Source organism: Oryctolagus cuniculus, chromosome X (genome assembly GCF_964237555.1).
Source record: "Oryctolagus cuniculus chromosome X, mOryCun1.1, whole genome shotgun sequence".
NCBI lineage: Eukaryota > Metazoa > Chordata > Mammalia > Lagomorpha > Leporidae > Oryctolagus > Oryctolagus cuniculus.
In genome coordinates, this window is record NC_091453.1 from 10,485,729 (window position 1) to 10,506,199 (window position 20,471).

General features: G+C 51.2%; 2 protein-coding genes across 3 annotated transcripts in view; one reads left to right on the forward strand and one right to left on the reverse strand.

The window, feature by feature from the left end:
• LOC100345369 (transcription factor SPT20 homolog) overlaps positions 1-20,471 on the forward strand; it is a 90,823-nt gene that overhangs the window by 26,718 nt on the left and 43,634 nt on the right. The gene's annotated exons all lie outside the window — the stretch shown is intronic.
• Positions 13,766-17,212, reverse strand: LOC100345113 (transcription factor SPT20 homolog). Its single transcript, XM_070067159.1, has 2 exons — positions 15,652-17,212; positions 13,766-14,574 (listed from the first exon to the last, which is right to left on the reverse strand). The coding sequence occupies exons 1-2, from the start codon at positions 17,126-17,128 to the stop codon at positions 13,766-13,768; spliced, it is 2,286 nt and encodes a 761-aa protein (XP_069923260.1). The 5' UTR covers positions 17,129-17,212.

The window sequence follows — 20,471 nt, forward strand, 5'->3', positions numbered from 1 at the left end:
TGAGCTGTAAAGATTCATGGGAATCATTTATTTATTTGTTTATTTTAAAGATTTATTTTTATTTATTTGAAAGAGAGACAGAGATCTTCCATCTGCTGCCTCACTCCCCAGATGGCCACAACAGCCAGTGCTGGGCCAGGCTGAAGCCTGGAGCCAGGAGCTCCTTCTGGGTGTCCTTCACAAGTGGCAGAGGCACAAGCACTTGGGCCCTCCTCTGCTGCTTTCCCAGGCCATGACCAGGGAGCTGGATCACAAGTGGAAGAGCTGGAATACAAACTGGCACCCATGTGCCATGCTGGCGTCACAGGCAGTGGCTTTACTGGTGACAGCATGTTGCCGGCCTCAATAATTTATTTTTTTAAATTTTATTTATGAGAGAGAGAGAGAGAGAGAGAGAGATTTGTTTTGCAAATGCCGAATGCCTGCAAGCAGACCTGGGCCAAGGCTGAAGCTGGAAACGAGGAACTCAATCCAGGTCTCCCATGTGTATGGCAGAAACCTAAACACTTGAGCCATCACTACTGCAAGACTCTGCGTTGTACAAAGTTGGAGTCATGAGCCAGAGACAGATAGCAAAGCCAGGTATTCCACTGTGGGATGCAAGCACCTTAACAACAAATGTCCGGTCCCGTACTCATAATTTAAATTTTCTATAGAGAAGAGATGATAGACTCCAAAAATACAGAAATGGAAATACCATTTGGAAATGCTAATTGCCTGGTTTGAACAGTTTATGCTGTATGCCTGTATTAAAACATTGCACAGGGCTGGTGTTGTGGCATAGCGTGTTAAGCCACCACCTGTGACGTCAGCGTCCCCCATGAGTGCTTGTTTGAGTCTGGCTGCTCTGTTTCCTAACTATGCTAATGCTCCTGGAAAAGCAGCAGCAGATGGCTCAATACTTGAGCCCCTGCTACCCACGTGGGAGACCAGGATGGAGTTCCTGGCACCTGGGTTTGGCCTGGTCCAGCCCCTACTGTTGCAGCCATCTGGGGAGTGAACCAGAAGATGGAAGATTTCGACTTTCTCTTGGTCTCTCCCTCTCTCTAACTCTGCCTTTCAAATAAATTAATCTTTTTAAATTCTAGCTTTTTAAAAAGATTTATTTATTTATTTGAAAAGCAAAATTGTAGAGAGAGAGAGAGACAGAGATCTTCCATCTGCTGGTTTACTCCCCAAGTGGCTGCAATAGTCTGGGTTGGGCCAGGCCAAAGCCAGAAGCCAGGAGCCTCTTCTGGGTGTCCCATATGCGTGGCAGGGGCCCAAACACTTGGGCAATCTTACACTGCTTTCCCAGGTGCATTAGCAGGGAGCTGGATTGGAAATGGAGCAGTGGAGACTCCAGCTGGCACCCATATGGGACGCCGGCACAGCAGGCGGCAGCTTAACCCACTGTGCCACAGTGTAGGCCTCAAAATACATCTTAAAAAAGAAATACAGTATAGTATTACATAAAAAGTGCAAGTATTACATGTTAATAAAAAATTTAGAAAATAAATAATTTAGGTCTTTCTTTACTTAGAGTGATATGAAATAGCACATAAGAAACTACTGAGACAAACTGAGAGAGACCATGGAAGAAAGGCAAGAACTTTATATTTGTGTAGTTACAATGACACTCATCTTTGGATTTTTGAATGAGGAATCCTACCTTTTCATTTTGTACTGGATGCTGCAAGTCACGTGATGGGCCCTGCACCTGCCCGAGCTGCATCGAGAGAGAGAGAAACTGCTACAGAGTTACACAGCCCAGGTTGTGGATGCGGGGAAGGCTGAAGAACTGGGCCTTCTGTCTACCACATGTGATAGGTGGGAGAGTTGAGAGTTGTTGTTTCGTGAGGATGGGGGGAGTGGAGACTCCTAATTCGCAGATCTTTGAAGTTTCTTTAGCGTGATGAAGGATGCTGTCTGTTTCAGTGGGAACAGTTGAGCACACATACTTAGTTTTCTTTCGCATTTACGAATGAGATTTACTTTGAAGCCAGTTGTTGTTTTCTCTCTCAACCTCAGACTCTGGTCTTGCTCACTGCTGGCAGCCCGTAAGAGGGTTGTTTTCGCTAAGGATCCCATAAAACTCTGAATAGATAGCCCCTTGTGCCACAGGGAAGGTGACGGAGCAGCAGTGACAGCTGCTATCGGCAGAGAAAATACCGGACTTGAGGATTGCATCATATGGATCTTCTCTTCTGGCAATAAAATTTTATTGCTGTTATCTTCTTTTCATTTCTTGACCTGATTTCTAGCATTTGTGTAATAAATAAACTCCTATTTGGTGGAAGATGCACACTTCCACCCAAGGTCACTTCCTTTCTTTCCCAAAGTCCCTTGGGTAATATCAGGAGACCCAAGGCTGGCACCTGTGTATCCATAATTTTCTTCTCACTTGAAGAGAGGGTTGCAGTACCATTTTTATGGACTATTAAGTCAGTTTTGCAAATATCATTTGGGGGCAACATGTTTGTGTTACTTTGGCCTTTTTTCCACTATAATTACTGCGTTGTAAACCTCTGCGTGGCCATAAAGTTTATTTTGCACAAAGACATTATCACAGCAAGTTTCTAAGACTTCAAAAAAGTTCTTCGTTGGCAATTCTATTAGAAATTAGAGAAACAAGCCCACTGTCTGCTTAATTCAGCTCTTCAAAAGAGTTTCGCTTAGGAATATGTGTTTCCATCCCAGAAATGATTAGTGACGGGTAAATTACAAGAGGAGGAGAATTAACATTTTGAATGAAAGGGTATATAATGAGAGAGTTTGAAGTGGAAGCAAATTGCTCCCAAATAGAATAGGATTTTGAACAAGAGGAAAACGGGTCTGGCTATTTATGTACATCATGAGTTTCAATCACTACACTTTGAGCTGCTTTGCAGTGCTGGCCAGTCTTTCTTAACCTGCTGAATGCTTCAGCTTAACTGTCCAGGGTTTTGCTGCTGAAAATAGAGATACATGATCCGCCTAGAGCTCCCCGAGCAGGTTGCAGCCTGCTCACTGCCACAGGGGCAGCATCAAGCTAGTTTCTCTTCCTTTTCTGTCTCCCACTCTCCTTCTCTGATTTATCTTTTTAAAAAAATTTTATTTATTTGACAGATAAAGTTAGACAGTGAGAGAGACAGAGAGAAAGGTCTTCCTTCTGTTGGTTCACCCCCTAAATGGCTGCTATGGCTGGAGCTATGCTGATCTGAATCCAGGAGCCAGGAGCTTCTTCCTGGTCTCCCACAGGGGTGCAGGGGCCCAAGCACTTGGGCCATCCTCCACTGCCTTCCCAGGCCACAGCAGAGAGCTGGACTGGAAGAGGAACAACCGGGAGTAGAACCCTGCGCCCATATGGGATGCCGGTGCTGCAGGCGGAGGATTAACCAAGTGAGCCACGGCGCCGGTCCCACGATTTATCTTTAAAACTGCATTTTGTTGTGGTAAAACACATGACTTCCCATGTCAGTCCTTTAAGTGTACAGTTCAGTTGTGCCAAAGGTACTCCCCTTGCTGTCGAGCAGAACCTGCCATCTTGCAAAAGTGAAATTCTGTCCCCAAGACGCACTGCTTCCTCCACCCACCTCTCCCTAGCCCTTGCCAACCACCCTTCTCCTTTCCGGCTTTGTGCTTTGGACCACTTTCGAGCCTTCAGATGAGTGGAATCAGACAGCGTTCGTTGCTCTCTGCCTGGCTTTTTTCACTTAGCCTAATGTCCTCCAGGCGCATCTGCACTGTAGCATAGGACAGGATTTCCTTTACCCTTTGATCTTGATTCTCCTTCTCATCCCGAGGCCAGCAGCGGTCTGGTTCCTGGGAGATGCACTCACTGGGGATCTTACCCACAAGAACAGAAGGACCTTCAGGTTTAGACTCCAGGTGTGACTCTAACTAATTACTTAAAGTCCGAGAGGTGAAGAACTTGTCTGGGGAGAGCCGGGCAGCTCAGGTCAAGTCTAAGGACTTCCACTGGATTGCTATGCCACAGCCTCTCTGGGACTTGAACCTGCTAACGAGATGGTCAGAGAGGTCATGGAAAAACTGTGAGCAGCAAAGTGCCAGCACATTTTGTTCCATTTATTACCTATATTTTTAAGATTTATTTATTTATTTGAAAGAGTCACAGTGAGAGAAAGAGAGATGAGAGATCTTTGATCCGCTGGTTCAATCCCCAAATGGCTGCAACAGCCAGGGCTGGCCCAGACTGAAGCCAGGAGCCAGGAGCTTCTTCCAGGTCTCCCATGTAGGTGCAGGGGCCCAAGCACTTGGGCCATCTTCTACTGCTTTCCCAGGTCATAGCAGAGAGCTGGATCGCAAGTGGAGCCGCCAGGACTCGAACCAGCACCCATTTGGGATGCCTGCAATGCAGACGGCAGTTTAACCTGTTGGGCTACAGCACCAGCTCCCATTTTATTCCATTTATTCATTTATTAAATATTGATGAAATGCTGAATATCTGCCAGGCAGGGGACACCTAACAGAGGCTGCCATTTTGTCAAATCCACACCCCTTGAAGGGCGAAGGTGTTAACGCTCACAGGGTGTCGTGGCCATGGTGTGTGTGTTGGGGGGATGGACGAGGACTCCCTTTTCTGGGTCTCAGGTAGCCTGTCATGGGGAGGATCTTCTAAGGCCCTCAGGTGTGTGCCTGTGCAGTTGAGCTGCTCCTGCTGAAAGGGATAACTTCTCAGGGCAAACAACTTTTACGTAAGCTGTCACCCCCAGATCTGCACTTAGAGGGAACTGAAGTGATCAGCCAGCATTTGCCTCTGGTCAGAAAGAATGGATGAAGGAAAAGGAGTAACTGAACGTAGCTGTGTCAAAGGACACTGACGACAAAGCAGAAACAGCCTGTCCGAGACACGTCACGATCAACTTCCGGCATCTCCTGGCACATTCACAAATGGCCAAAATTATTCCCCTGGTGACTGATGCAGCTGTTCAAGGACAGAGTGCTCTGAGTTGTGTGGACCGGAACCCCACAGATGAATGTCCTGCAGGCTCAACTTCTCTGCCCATGGCCAAAAGGAGGGCCTGAGAAAGTGAAAAACAGTCCTGGCAGCTAGGTCGTGATGTTCCCAGCTGGAGGCAATTAGCACTCAGGAAATCAAGTCCAGGGAAGGCCACTCCACCGCCATGCTAGAAAGTAGACTGAGACGAGGCTGCTCCTCAGTTGGGTAAATGCTTATCAGCCCTATGCCATAGCCCCAGGACTCCTTACTGTTCCTTTTCCAATGGTGATTGCAACCCTAAGCCAGGCAGGCAGGTCCAGAACAGTCAGCTGTCCATTGTAGACTCTGGGTCTTCATCTGTTCCTGTCTTGTTTTTATTTTTTAAGTTTCATTATATATATTTGGAAGACAGAATGATGGGCCGGGGGAAGAGGGAGGGAGACAGAATGAATGAGAATATCTTCCACCCATTGGTTCACTCCCTAATGCCTGCAACAGCCAGGCTGGGCCAAGCTGAAGCCAGGAGCCAGAAATTCCATCTGGATTTCTCCCATGGGTGTCAGGAACCCAAGAGCTTGCACCATCACTGCTGCTTCCCAGGGTACACACCAGCAGGAAGCTGGATTGGAAGTTGAGATGGGATTCGATCTCAGGCACTCCAGTGTGGGATGCAGGTGTTCCAAGTGGCGGGTCAACCTGCTGTGCCACAACATCCGGCCCCAGTCCTTTCTTAACCTTCCCAGATTTCAGATAAAAATGAAGATTCCCTACTATTGTATTTCCTCTTCCTCCTGACAACATGGAATTCAGGACATACTCCTGCTGCTTCAGACTCTTAGAATCCCCCTATGCTGGATTAAATCCCAGCGTAACAACTCCCACCCATTCCCACTTGCTGGAATGCCCTGCCACAGCCAGGAGTGACCTCCTCTGGGTCGCAGCAAACAAAATGAGGGGAATTTGGTGTGGACTCCAAGTGTGCTCCTGGTCTTTCTTTGGTGGGCGTCCACCTGAGCCTTTGCTTTGGCTGTCAACTGGTCAGCATCAGAAGAGATGCTAAGGACTAAAGAAGGCTCCAGTTTCACATGTCTGCCCTTTCATTTCCCTGGCATATTTCCATATCACTCATTCTTCTCTGGAAAATGTCTCTCCACTGTTTCCTCCAGCTCTGTTGCCAGTTGCTTGGCCCTCTTTCTTCTCTGCAGTCTGCCAGAAAACAAACACAAGTCCCGCAAATCCCAAAACATCGAGAAAGCTCCACTTTATTAGACGTAGCAATTTATCACTCAAGCCTCTACCGCAAGACTTGACTCCTTTGAACGTCTAAAGATTTGCGCGTAAATGGAGGCATGTCCATGAGTCAGAAGCAGCAAAGCACGTTGCTGTAGCAACCTGGGCACCCGGGGCACCACTGGCGTTGGAATAGCCAGGTTTAAAGAAGGCACTCTGTGTGTGTACAAAAATATATGTGAGACAAATAAGGTCCCCTGCAAAGAGCCAGAGGCAGGCGCATGAGGTGAGATTCTGTGTATGCTGCAGGCTGGGGCTGGGTGGGGGGTCATCTGGAGCTGCTTTGTGATGCTTGAAAATCAACTCAACAGCTGGGCTGGGCAGCTTGTGAAAATTAAGTTCTGTGTGCAGATATGTGAGGATTAGAGGCTAACGTCCCTAAACATAAATGACTGTATTAGAGACATAGTATGAGGGTACTTCAAAACGCTTGCAGAAAATGGAATTAAAAGATAAATTTATTTTGGTGCAAGAAAGTTTGAAACCCATGCATAGTTTTTTTCATAATACACATTTTTGTGAAGTTTTTGAAGGCCCTTCCTATGCATGGATTTCATTTTTTTTTGCACCAGAATAAAGTTATCTTTTTTAAAAAAAGATTATTTATTTGAAAGGCAAAGTTGCAGAGGAGGAGAGGCAGAGGCAGAGAGAGGGAGAGAGTGCCAGCCCAGAGAATATGGGTTTCTAACAGGCTCCCAGGCGATGCTAATACCATTGGCATACAGGTAACACTTTGGGACATCACCAACCCCTTACCTTTCCAGTTATTCTCCAGCCCCATTCCTTATACACATGTTCATTAAAAATGCCAGTAAAACCTGGACGAATAGGGGCTGGCACTGTGGCATAGTAGGTTAACCCTCTGCTTGTGACGCCGCCATCCCATATGGGTGCTGGTTCGAGTCCCAGCTGCTCCACTTCCAATCCAGCTCTCTGCTATGGCCTGGGAAAGCAGTGCATGATGGTCCAAGTGCTTAGGCTCCTGCACCCATATGGGAGACCTGGAAGAAGTTCCTGGCTTTTGATTGGCCCAGCTCCAGCTGTTTGGGGAGTGAACCAGCAGATGGAGGATTTCCCTCTTTATAACTGTACCTCTTAAAGAAATAAGTCTTTAAAGAAAAACCGGCCTTACTGCTGGTGCAGTGGCCCAGTCGCAGCACGGTGACTCTTGGCACCCCTGCGAACAAGGCACTGTGTGTGAGTGGCATGGAGTGTGTGGGCCCCACCCTGCATCTTGCCTGTGGCCTCGGCTCCTGCTGCACCCTGCTCACCTCTGCCCTTGCGACTGTGGGCAGGTGCCATCCGGATCCTGTGCTGTGCACAGGGCCTGCTCTTTCACAGAGAAACATGAATAGATAACAACAGAAGACGGTATTGGAACAGTGGGAATCAGCAATTTCGCACAGGAAGCTTTGGGAGATGTTGCTTATTGTAGTCTGCCTGAAGCTGGGACAGAATTGAAAAAAACAAGATGAGTTTGGTGCTTTGGAAAGCGTGAAAGCTACTAGTGAACTCTATTTTCCTCTAGCAGGAGAAGTAACTGAAATTAACGAGGGGCCGTTGCTGTGGCGTAGCAGGTAAAGCCACCGCCTGCAGTGCCGGCATCCCATATGGGCACTGGTTCGAGTCCCGGCTGCTCCACTTCCAATCCAGCTCTCTGCTACGGCCTGGGAAAGCAGTAGAGGATGGCCCAAGTCCTCGGGCCCCTGCACCCATCTGGGAGACCTGGAAGAAGCTCCTGGCTCCTGGCTCCTGGCTCCTGGCTCCTGGCTTTGATTCAGCTCAACTCTGGCTGAGTTGTAGTCATTTGGGGAGTGAACCAGTGATGGAAGACCTCTCTCTCTCTCTTGCTCTACCTCTCTATGGAACTCTTTCAAATAAATATGATTTTAAAAAAGGAAAAAAATTCCCTAAAATTGCTGCTAAAACTTGATGTCCATCATAGATTCCTGATTAGTTGTTTGAAAAGGGGATTTTTCGTGGGCAAGAAACATCACATTGTCTTAACATGGGCTGACTTTTTAAGTCCCAGAAAGTTAAATGGATCTTTTAATGGGAAATAATGAGCACCCTCTTTTTACTTCCACATACTAGTGTGTTCCACAATGTCACCCATACATTGGGCAGCTGTTCCTTTCTTAACAACACTCCAAGCCTACAAAACTCCCATTTAGATAAAAGAACTGAATTCCACACTGTGCATCTCAATTACAATCTGCTACAAATTGCAGATGCGGGAGAATAGAGGGTTGTGTGCAAAAGCCGAGTCAGCCTCCCTGCAGGGAAGGGGGTATGGTCACCTGGATCCTGTCCTCTCTGACCACGGAGCTGGCCCGGGAGGAGGTCACTCTGAACACTGTTGCTCTGGTCATGCTTACCTGTCGCCTGGGACTCCCCGGGTATAGGAGTCATAGCACCATTTCTGACTTTCCCATGCTTTCTCTGTTTCTACTACTGTTCCTTAGCTTTTCTAGTTTTCTCTTTCCAACCTGTACATATTGGCATCCTTCCAGACTCAATTCTGGACTTTTTTCTTTATATATTTGGCTGATATGTTGAAGACATACAAGCTTATGGCACTTCTTTTCATAAACTGTGCCTTCTGTCATTCCATGTCCCTTTGCAGTCTCTGCAGGATTTTTCACCTTCAGTTCCTCCCTTCCTGATAATAATATTGCCATTTCTGTATTTCTGGTTTTTTTTTTCTGATGCTGGCCTGCTATTTATTTATTTCTTATTAGCGTACATCTGGGTTTGTTTTTTAAAACTCATTTGAGTGTTTCCCATCTTTTGATAGAATTAAGTCCATTCACATTCACTGAAATGATGATCTATTTGATTTTATTCCTTCCATTATGTGTTTTTGCTATGTCATTTTACTTTACTGTTTCTTCTTTTGCCTTTTCCTTAGTTTTGCTGGCTTTGATAAGTTGCTATTCATTCCTTTTTTTTTTTTTGCTAATTTGGAAATTATATTGTATTCTCTTAGTGACAACTTATTAGCATCTGGTATTCACAACTAATTGTAGTTTTTGAAATTTTTATTTGAGAGGGAGGGAGGGAGGGCGGGAGAGAGAAAACAGCAGAAGCACTGGGTGAGAAAGTCCAGCTATGCAGGTATAATTCAGGTTTCTGCTTGTATCCTATTCACTAACATTCCATTGGCCAAATCCAAAGTCAAGAGGCAGGGAAGTACAGTCCGCTAACTTATGTTAGGTATGTTAGATAAGGATGTTGAACAATAATTTAATGTACTATAGTGTGTGAATTATCTGCCATTCTCATGGGAACTACTAGGAGCTTGGTGCACTTTTTCAGTAGATAAACTTGGATCTGTGTTTTGTTCAAGTAAATTTTAATATATTTCTTACTTAATTATAATTATCCTGCATCAGTTCCTTAGTTCCTCCTTGATCTCCTATTTTTGCTTGTTATGTCTCCTAAATTTATTCTCAAAGTCTCTTTTCTTGTTATTCCACCTTTTCATATTTTTGAGATATTAAGCTTTTAGATATTTTCTCCTTCACCCAGATTACTAATTCTGGGTGCAAGTCATACCCATCTTTTCCTTTAGCTCATGTACTGTATTAAAAAAATTTTGTGGTGTATAAACATACATGACTATCTCTGGACAGTTTGCCCAAGGCTATCCTGATTTTAGTACTGAAAGTCCCATGTCCCTGGAATTCCCTCAAGTGTGAAGCAATGCTGTATTTGAATCTAAGTCTTAGTTTCATTTTTTTGAAAGTTATTTGTCTCCGCTAGCAATTCTGTTTCACTAGGTACGTGTTCTGTTTGATCTTCCCCCTTCTGGATTCTGGGAATTCTTAGATATCTTATTTTTTTCTTTATCCGTTGTACTGAGAACATATGGGTCTCCCCTGTCACGCACGAGCACTGGGAGTGAATTAAGGCATAGGCTTATTGGGGGAAAGGAAAAGTTACAAGGCCAGGAGTGAAAGAGAAGAGAAGACACAGGTCCTCTACCTCCCACCACTCACTAGAGAATGTACCGGTACTGCAGTACCCTCCTGAACACTTGGATGGGTCCGTGCTCCAATAAGCATCTTTACTGCTCCCTTTTACAGATCAAGCATGAGAAAAATACCTTATCAATGAAGGGATACACAAATCACTGGGGTGCCAAGCAGTCTGAGGTTGGATGCTGTCTGTTTCAAGGAGTAATCTAGGAATTCCAGCCGCCAGCCTCTGACGCCTGCTGGGAGGCACTTCTCATGGGTGTCTCATGTTTCTGCCTATCTTGCGACCAGAGGCATTAACAGCTTTTACTTCAGGATAACTTTTCAAAGAAGTTTGTGTGGTGAGCAGTCTTAGGAGATACGGATAGAGTTTCCCTATGGAGCTAAGGACAAATTTGTTGACCAAATCATGATAACGTCTCCCTGGAGAGCACATCTTGGTGCGTTTGCCTGCAGCCACCTCTCAAACCCTGATGTTGCTTAGGCTTGGCTTCCTACTCTATGTGCAGTGCCCTTCTGGGCCTACCACTGTGTTGCCTCTACAAGACTGGAAGGGGTAGGACAAGGGAACCAATGTAAGCATGAGGGTTATGCAGCTCACTGCACTCTGAATAACAAAATCCTTTGCTTTTGACCCAGTATTCTTTTTTTAATTTATTTTTATTTTTTATTTTTTTTTTTGACAGGCAGAGTTAGAGAGAGAGAGAGAGAAAGAGAGAGAAAGGTCTTCCTTCCATTGGTTCACCCCCCAAATGGCCGCCACGCTGCGCCAATCCGAAGCCAGGAGCCAGGTGCTTCCTCCCGGTCTCCCATGCGGGTGCAGGGCCCAAGGACCTGGGCCATCCTCCACTGCCCTCCTGGGCCATAGCAGAGAGCTGGACGGGAAGAGGAGCAACTGGGACTAGAACCCGGGGTGCCAGCGCTGCAGGCGGAGGATTAGCCAAGTGAGCCATGGTGCCAGCCATTGACCCAGTATTCTTGTGTCTTTCGCCAGTATCCATGAAGCTGTGGCAGGTGAACTTGAACTTGTTAGCTGGCAAGCAGGGTAAAGTGTCAGACCCTTCACAGTTTTTGACAGAGCCCATTTGAAGTGCGCTCTCCCATTAGCGGAAGGGAGCCACTGGTCCCACAGGAAGCTGACTTCAGTGCAAAACCCATCTCCGCTCTGCTTCAGCCTCAGCTGATTTGTGCTCTGAGCAACCTTGAGTGAGGTCACTTTGGATAATTCTGCTTATTTCAGTGCAGTGCATAACAGGCAACTACAAGGCGTTTGATAATCCCTGATCTCTGTATTGAAGGACTTTCAATCTACAAAAGAGTTGTCTCCCAAGGATATATTTATAAGTATTTTCTTTAAATCATGGGGCCTGGGGAGCTGGTGTTGTGGCACAGCAGGTTAAGCCACGGCCTCTGATACCAGCATTCTATATTAGAGTGCCAGTTCAAGTCTTGGCTGCTTTGCTTCTAATCCAGTTTCCTGCTAATGTGCCCGTGAAAGCAGTGGATGATGACCCAAGTACTTGGGCTCCTGCCACCCATGTGGGAGACCCAGATGGAGTTCCTGCCTCCTGACTTCAGCCTTGCCCAGCCCCAATAGTTGTGGCCATTTGGAGTGTGAACCAGCAGATGGAAGATCTCTGTCTCTCTCTCTCTCTTTCAAATAAGCAAATAAATCTTTGAAAAAAAAATGACATGAGAAAACCTCTCTCTCTAAAAAAAATCTTAGAGCCTATTTTTTCTTATTTTTGAAAAATTTATTTGAAAGGTAGAGAGACAGAGATCTCTCACGTGCTAGTTCACTTCTCAAATGATTGCATCAGGCAGGGCTGGGTCAGGCTAAAGCCAGGAGCCTGAAACTCAATCTGAGTCTCCCATGTGGGTGGCAGGGACTGAAGTACTTGAGCCATCACCTGCAGCCTCCCACGATGTTTGTTAGCGGAAAGCTAGAATTGGAAGCAGAGTCAGGACTGGAACCAGGTGCTGTGATGTAGGATGCAGGTGTCCCAAGTGGCAACTTAACCTCTGCATCAAACGTTCACCCCTTTGTAAGTATTTTCTTACAGAAACAACCTTATAAATGGTATACTTAGCCCTCATTTTCCATAGACTAGCTCTCTAAGCTTATTATGCAGCTTCAAAGTAGTAACTAAGACAAATAATCCTGAAGCCCTTCTACTTAGATTTAAATCCTGGTGCCTCTGTTAATTAGATGTGTGACCTTTGACAAGTTATACTGTCTCAAATTCCTCACTTGAAAGTAGAATGACCAATACTAACCACTAGTAGGATTGCTTTGAGGATTAAGTGAATAATGTGTGCCTTGTAACCCACTCCTTTCCAAGCTGCTGGGATAAACGCTCAATAAATTTGACCACTATGTACAATTCAAGTAAACTTGATTATCACCCAAAGTCCTGCTCAACTACTGTATGAGTCCATTCGCAGGAAATATGTCCTAGAGGCAGAAAGCACAGTGCTGGCTGCCAGTGGCTGGGGGCAAGGGCACGGTGATGAACCAGGGCTTAACAGGCACGGGATGTCCTGTGAGATGCTCAAAATGTGTGGCACTAGACAGAGGTGGTGGCGGCACAGCCCTGGGAACTGCTGGATGCCAGGGAAAGGTACTTTAAAATGGTTGTGAGGCGAGTAACACCTGAAGTATCAGTATGACTACAAATATAGTTTTCTTAAACTTTGTTTCACATCTTTGTCCAACCAGTGGTTAAAAATGATATACTATAGTTTTAACAAACTGTGATTATTTTACAATTTATTGTATTTGAGTGAAATGGTCATATTTTCATATGATTACTGTTTGTAGTCATTGCCTATATTCCCGCTAAAATAGGGCCTTTTAATTTTGAGTTGTTGAACTCTTTATTAAAAAAAAAAGAAAATAGAAAGCTTTTATTTAGTAAATATAAATTACATAGGTGCAACTTTTGGATTATAGTGGTTCTTCCCCCCATACCCGCCCTCCCACCCCCAAACCATCCGACCTCTTACTCCCTCTCCCATCCCATTCTTCATTAACATTAATTTTTAATTATATAGAGAAGATCAACTCTATACTAAGTAAAGATTTCAACAGTTTGCACCCACACAGACACACAAAGTATAAAGTATGGTTTGAAGATTTGATGGCTCTGTCACATGGCCATGGGAACAGACTAAATGCTACTGAACCGCAACCTAAAAATGCCTGCGTGGCACACTTGGTTTCTTATGACAATCAAGAACTCTGTGAAAAGCTCATCTTGCTAAAACAGCTACTTAAACCTTGGTATTGCAATTTTATCGCTGCAAAGACACTGGAAGCTCGGGGCTGTCTGGACGAAGCTAGTAATGAGGATAACTACAGTAACAAAAGGGAACGTGAGCAAAAGCTCCTTAGTTTCCTAAGCCCTTCCCTGGTTCGATAGAAAACCCAGGGACGGAGCTTGGGTGGACGGCAAGCTTGGACCTGAAACTAAAATACCGACACAGCAGCCACAGGTGAGAGAGTGAAGTGGCGCCTCAGAGCGCCTCTAGGCAGGGCTGCTGTGTGTTTACAAGAGAGCCGGCCACGCAGGACTCAGGAAGGCGGGGGCGCTGTGCTGTTCCTCCGGGCTTTCCCTTTGCGCTGGTTTGTGCTCCTCAGCTGCGGACAGGGCTGAGCTGCCCGGGCTGCGGCTGGTGCCGCGGGCCTGCGCTGCTGCCTCAGTTGCAACCCTGGTGGCTGCAAGGTGGAGGGGAGCCGGGACTGCTGCTGGGGGAGGCTCTGCCCAGCTCCTCCCTGGGCGGGGCCACGCTGACCCGCCACGGTTGTCTGGGGCGGCACATCACCTCTGGCTTGGCCGATCCTGATGAGAAGGCCTTGCTGAGCCTCCAGAGCCCATTCCTGCTGGCCTGCGCCTGGGCCAGAGCCCTGGGGCACGGGCTGTGGGGGCTGAGCAGCCCTGGGTGGCTGAAGCTGTTGGAGAGCCACCTGACAGAGCCGGGGCGGCGGCGGCGGCTGTGGCTGCGGCCCCTGTGGCCTCTGTGGCTGCTGCTGCAAGTTCAGAATGAATGAGCCACGCGGCAGCTGCAGCTGCAGCACAGTTACAGGGCTGTTTAAAACCAGCTGAAGGCTCACCTGGGCCTGTGGCCGGGGCTCTGTGGCCTCAGGCAGGGCGCTCGGCAGCTGCCCTGTGGAGGGTGTCAGGCCACTGATGGCTGTGCCGGCCGGGGCAGCACTGACACGGCCCGGAGCAGGCACTGAGTCACTCACCACTGCCGGCACTCCGGGGGCCACGGCCCCCACGTTCATGACGTTCCTGCCGCGGGACCTGGCCAGGACCTGGGTGGCTGGGGGTCTCTGCGATGACTTGGCTGGGGTGGGGCCGGCAGGAAGAAGCGTGCTGACTGGTCGACAGGGAACTGCAGACAACTTCCTGCGAACTCTGCCCTGCACAGCAGTGGGAGTAGAAGCAAAAGTGGGATAGGCAGGGGCAGGGGCAGAGACAGGAGGAGGACCAGGGGCAGGGGCAAGGGCAAGGGCAGGAGGAGGACCAGGGGCAGGGGCAAGGCCAAGGGCAGGAGGAGGACCCGGGGCAGGGGCAGGAGGAGGAGGGGCAGGGGCAAGGACAAGGGCAGGGGCAGGGGCAAGGGCAGGAGGATGACCAGGGGCAGGGGCAAGGGCAAGGGCAGGAGGAGGGGCAGGGGCAAGGGCAAGGGCAGGGGCAGGGGCAGGAGGATGACCAGGGGCAGGGGCATGAGTAGGGGCAGGGGGAGGAGGGGCAGGGGCAAGGGCAAGGGCAAGGGCGGGAGGAGGACCCGGGGCAGGGGTAGGAGGACCCGGGGCAGGGGCAGGGGTGGGAGCAGGGGCAGGAAGAGGGGCGTGGGCAGGGGCAGGAGGAGGACCTGGGGCAGGGGCAGGGGGAGGAGGGGCAGGGGCAAAGGCAAGGGCAAGGGCAAGGGCAAGGGCGGGAGGAGGACCAGGGGCAGGAGGAGGACCCGGGGCAGGGGCAGGGGCAAGGGCAAGGGCAGGAAGAGGACCCGGGGCAGGGGCAAGAGGATGACCAGGGGCAGGGGCAGGAGTAGGGGCAGGAGGAGGACCCGGGGCAGGGCCAGGGGTGGGAGCAGGGGCAGGAAGAGGGGCGTGGGCAGGGGCAGGGGTGGGAGCAGGGGCAGGAAGAGGGGCGTGGGCAGGGGCAGGGGTAGCAGCAGGCTGAGGAGCAGGAGCAGGAGCAGGGGCAGGAAGAGGAGCAGGAGCAGGAGCAGGCACAGGCGTAGCAGGAGAAGCTGCATCCACAGCAGGAGTGGGCGCCAGTTCAGGAGGAGGAGCAGGAGTGGGCGCAGGAGCTGGAACAATAAAAAGGGACAGATCCAGAGGGGGCTCAGGGAGAGGATCCGGGAAAGCCGGGGGAGCAGGGGGAGAAGCGGGAGCCAGAGGAAGCGCTGGAGGCGGGGCGGGTGTGGGAAAGGAGCAGGGGAGCTGACATGAGCAGGCTGCCTGCCCCTCGGGCAGCACCCCTGCAGCCAGCCGGAGCCTCGCTCTCCCGAGCTGGCTGGCGGGAGGACAGGCCCGGCCAGCCCCACGTTTCTCTCCCTGTCCCCGCGTGGGGCCCCGCCCCGCACAGCCAGCCACGCCCTCTTCTAGTGGCTTCCCAGAACAGGCTGAGGAGACAGCCGCCGAGCCACTGGGGCAACGGGCCGCCGGCCTGCACAGGAGGCTCTCCTGCGGCCCGGGGCCCGCTGCTGACCGACCGCCCCCGGGCATCCACCTTACACCCATGCCGGACACCCTGGGCACGCGGCTCTCCGCGGAGGAGGGGAGGACGCAACCCGTCTCCACGCGGGGCTCCTTACACTGTGGGGCTGTGTCGCAGAACACGGGATCCTTAAGCGACTGCATGCCGCTCAGCTTCGTGTCCCAGGACCCGTGGCCGGCTTCCCCTGCGAGCCCCCAGTCATCTTCCTCCGGAGCTGGCCAGATGGTGCGTGGGGAGGCCGCGGTGCTGGAGGACCCTTCCCCCCTAGCGCATTTCTGCACGTCCACGTCCGAAGGCACAGCCAAGTCGCCGGGTGCCTGTTTCCACGCGTCCAGCTCACCTTCTGCTTGCGGAGGAAGCAGGTCGGGGGAATGGGCAGCTGCTGCCCCGGCCTTCCGGGCTCCGGACCCAGGCGAGGTGCTGGGCTCAGGGGCGCGAGGACGGGGGGCCAGCTGCTGCTGCTGAGCCAGCGAGGACACAGAATACCTCCGGAAGTACCGCCTCATGGGGTTGGTGTTCATCTTCTGCCTGTTGTACAGCAGGCGGTTGGCAGCGCAGGCCACCGCCACGGAGGGGTCCAGACACAGGGGTTCTGCGGTCGCTAGGATCAGCTGGCTCTCCAGGGCGAGCTTGTCTTCCTGGGTCCACTCCTCGCGGCCGCTGGTCATGGACTGCACGTCACAGAGTAAAGTCTGCATGGTGGGGCGGAGCAGAATGTGCTTACTGCGGAAACCGGGAGGCCCCGGCTCGCCGCACTGCCTGTAGTCGCGGATCTCCGCCACGACGCAGCCACGGTGAAAGACGTCAGCCCGCGCTCTCTCCAGGCTGTCGACCAGAACGGGAGGCAGCTCTTCGGCATCCAGGTACTCCAGGAACTCCCGCTGGTCGTAAGGCAGCCGGATGCTTTCTGGGGAGCATGTCTCGGCGTCCTTGAGCATCAGAGAGTAGCCCTCACTTCCGGGGTACAGGCTGACCACTAAGCGTGACAAGGACTCCTTCTGGACGAGCTTGTCTAGCAGGTGGACACTGCTTCTCAGCTCCGCGAACTCGGGCTCTCGCTCGCACTCCTTCACGTAAAGGTCATAAAGCTTTTGATGCAGACATCTGTCCCCGCTGGCTGACCTTCTCCTCTTGGGCGGTCTCCGCTGGGCTCTCTGGATGACCGCCTCGGCGGAATCTAAGGCGTGCTCTAGGGCGTGCTGCATGGTGCTAAGAGACGAAGGCCCTGAAGGGAGAGAAAAGGCACGTGGCGCTGGAGAGGCGGGCGCAAGGTCGTGTGCGTGCGTGTGTGTGTGTGCGTATGTGTGTCGTCCTGTGAGGTCTCCCCTCAGGAGGCGACGCGGCACGGGCCGACGGCCTCCATTCGGAATGGGCGCCGAGACCCCACCCCCGAGGAGCACCGCCCGACAACCTCGGGCCTCTCTGAAGCCTGTACCTGTGGCGGCCGCCGTCTGGGCTCACGTGGACGCCCGCGGGTGGGAGCCCTCGGCGCTGCCAAGCCCGTTTGTGCGCACGCGCACGTGGCTCCTGGGCGTTGGCCGCCCGCCGTCGTGGCCTTGGTGGCCCGGGCTCGCCAGCTGAACTTCCGCTCGGGCACGCACACTTCCGCTAGGGCGCGGCCGTGGCTGGCGGGTGGGCTGCAGCAGCTTCCCCGGCTCTTCTGGGTCTGACTGGCACCGCTCACCGACGAGACTGTGGGTCGGGGCGCGGTCTGCTGTGTGCCCGGTTTGTGAGAGCACGCTGCCGAGGACGTGTGGGACGCTTCCCTCTCTCTCGCTGGGACTTTGTGCAGAGCCGTTCTGTCTGGGGACGCCCTTGTCGTCGGGGCGGGCTGCCCCGGCATCCGGCGGCAGCTCAGCGCCCCTGAATCGGCACGGCCCAAGCACTGCCATGCTTCTCCGAGTCCCGCCGCCCTGCCTCCCGCCGGAGGTGCCCGGAGAGCTGGACGCCTCGCGGGGCGTCTCCCGCATAGCCCCTCGCCTCGACTGCCCCGTGCCCTTCATAGATTTTCAAACCTCGAGTGGTGCGTCGTAGTCTGTCGCCGGGTTGCAGCTCGGGATAGGAGAGACGTGACGCTCTTCTGCAAGCGCGATTTGCCTCTGACGGGGGTCAGCACGCGCGTCCCGGCTGGTGGCAGTAAGTGTGCACGGGCTCCCCGGAGGTGGAGCTACCGTGCTGCTGGTGGGTGGGGAACCACCGGGCGCTTGACTCTCAGATCGTGGACGGGATGGCCTTCCCCGGTGACTGCGGCCCCGAAGTACGCCAGTCTTTTTGGACACGTGCTTAAAAACATCTCCTCGGGTTCAGGCATGGTGATGAGACCACATTTATAGCCAAGAGTCAGTAATGGGAGGAATCCAGGACAAGTGTTACAATTTCTGCCTTACGGACGACTATTAAAGTAATCTGTAGCGGGGCCGGCGCTGTGGCGTAGCAGGTAAAGCCGCTGCTGGCAGCAGAGGCATCCCACGTTGATGCCGGGTCCGGTGGCTCCTGGTCCTCTTCCGAACCAGCTCGCTGCTATGGCCTGGGATGCACTGGGGGAGCGCCCACGTGCTCGGGCCCCTGCACCCGCCTTGGAGACCTGGAAGGAGCTCCAGGTTCCTGGCTTCAGTCTGGCCCAGCCCTGTCCGTTGTGGCTATTCGGGTGGTGAAAGAACCAGCGGACTGAGTCTCTCTCTTCCTCCCTGTGTAATTCTGACTTACAAATGTATACATCTTTTTTTTTTTTTTAAAGAAAAGTTAAAACAATTAAAAATCCATATTTTAGAGTTGTTTTTTTAAAGATTTATTTATTTATTTGAAACAGCTACACAGAGAGATGGAGTGGCGGAGTGTTGCTCCCCCGCTCGCGGAGGTACGACTCCGGACCCTGCAAAGCTCTCTTTGCCCGGCCCTTCCTGGGTTTGCTACCAGCCGGACCCTGCACTGTTCTCTTTCGCCGGCCCTTCCAGTGTTTGCTGCCGCACCCCCCCCCCTCCGCCTCCGCCTCCGCCTCCGCGGAGGGGCGGCACCCCCACCGCTTTCCCCTCTTCCGCGGAGGGGCGGCACACCGCCGGCAGGCTCTCTCACGGCTCTCTCAGGGGTTGCTCAGATGTTCCTGGTGCATGTTGTCTGGCTCCTCCTTTATAGTCCTCTTCCACCAATCCGTGCTCTGCTGCCCACACACCGAGCACGATGCTCTCCTCCAATCAGGAGCAGGATCAGCTCCTGCAGCTTGTTAGTTGAATTGGTGAGGCAGCTGTGTGGAACTTGTTTATTCCTTCTCAGCGCCATATGGTGGGAGATCAGATGCATAGAGTTAGTCCTAGCAGTTCCAGTAATTTAGTCTCGGTTGCTCCCCACAGCAGAGAGAGTGAGAGAGAGAGAGCGAGAGAGAGAGAGCGAGAGAGAGGTCTTGCATCCGCTGGTTCACTCCCCAACCAGCCACAATGGCTGGAACAGCCGATTTGAAGCCAGGAGCCAGGAGCCCCTTCTAGGTCTCCCTCGTGGGTACAGGGGCCCAAGGAGTTGGGCCATCTTCTAGTGCTTTCCCAGGCCATAGCAGAGAGCTGGATCGGAAGTGGAGCAGCCGAGTCTCGAACCAACACCCATATGGGATGCCAGCGGTTCAGGCCAGGGCTTTAACCTGTTGTGCCACGGTGCAGGGCCCAGAGTTTCCTTTTTTTTAATTAGTGGATTTATTTTTAGGATTTTTGTTTTATTTAGGCAGGCCAAATAAGGCAGGAGCCTGGAACACAATCCAGGTCTCCCATGGGTGGCAAGGACCCATCTATTGGAGCCATAGCCTGCTGTTCCCACAGCATACATTAACAGGTATCCTGAATTCCAGACAGTATTGGAACTTGAACCCTGGTCCTTCAATATGGGATGCAGGCAATCCCAGTGGCTTCTTAACTGCTAGTCCAAATTCCTGCCTGATTTCTTAACTATACATCTTTCCTTGTCCCTCTCTTGTTTTACTCCAAACATTCCAGTTTAGGCTAATTATAAGGGCTATCCAAGAACTGAAATGTCCAACTGATTAAAACCAAGGTCATGATATGTGACCATGAGTTAGTTTTCTCCTGTGTTCTTAGTACCACCTCATTCTTCCAACTTGAACGGATGAGCTTATGTTCCTGCCATACTCTTAAAGACTTCTCACCAACCACCTTGACTTTCTGTCTTCGGAAAGTTGTGGCTAGATCTCGAATGTCTCAGTTGCACAGCAGCATTCCCTTTAGGTAAGGAACTAATTTGAATGGGAAAGCCGAGTTTTCTTGCTGCTCTGAACTAGAGGTTTTGTTGGATGAGAAGCAGCACAACGGAGCTTGTTTGAGTCAGGTTGTCCTCCTAAACAGTAAGTTCCAAGACTTTGCTGTCTCCTCTTGGCCTGCACACTGGACTTCCTCGTTGCTTAGTGTGGTCGGTGAACATGGCCATGACTAGGGTGATGCAAGACAGGGGCCTAGGACACCAAGTGGCAGGTACATTCGCTGTCAGCGAGGTGAAAGTCCTGTTAGGGTCAGTGCCCTGGGCACCTCAGCGCCCTTCCCCTTCTACCTG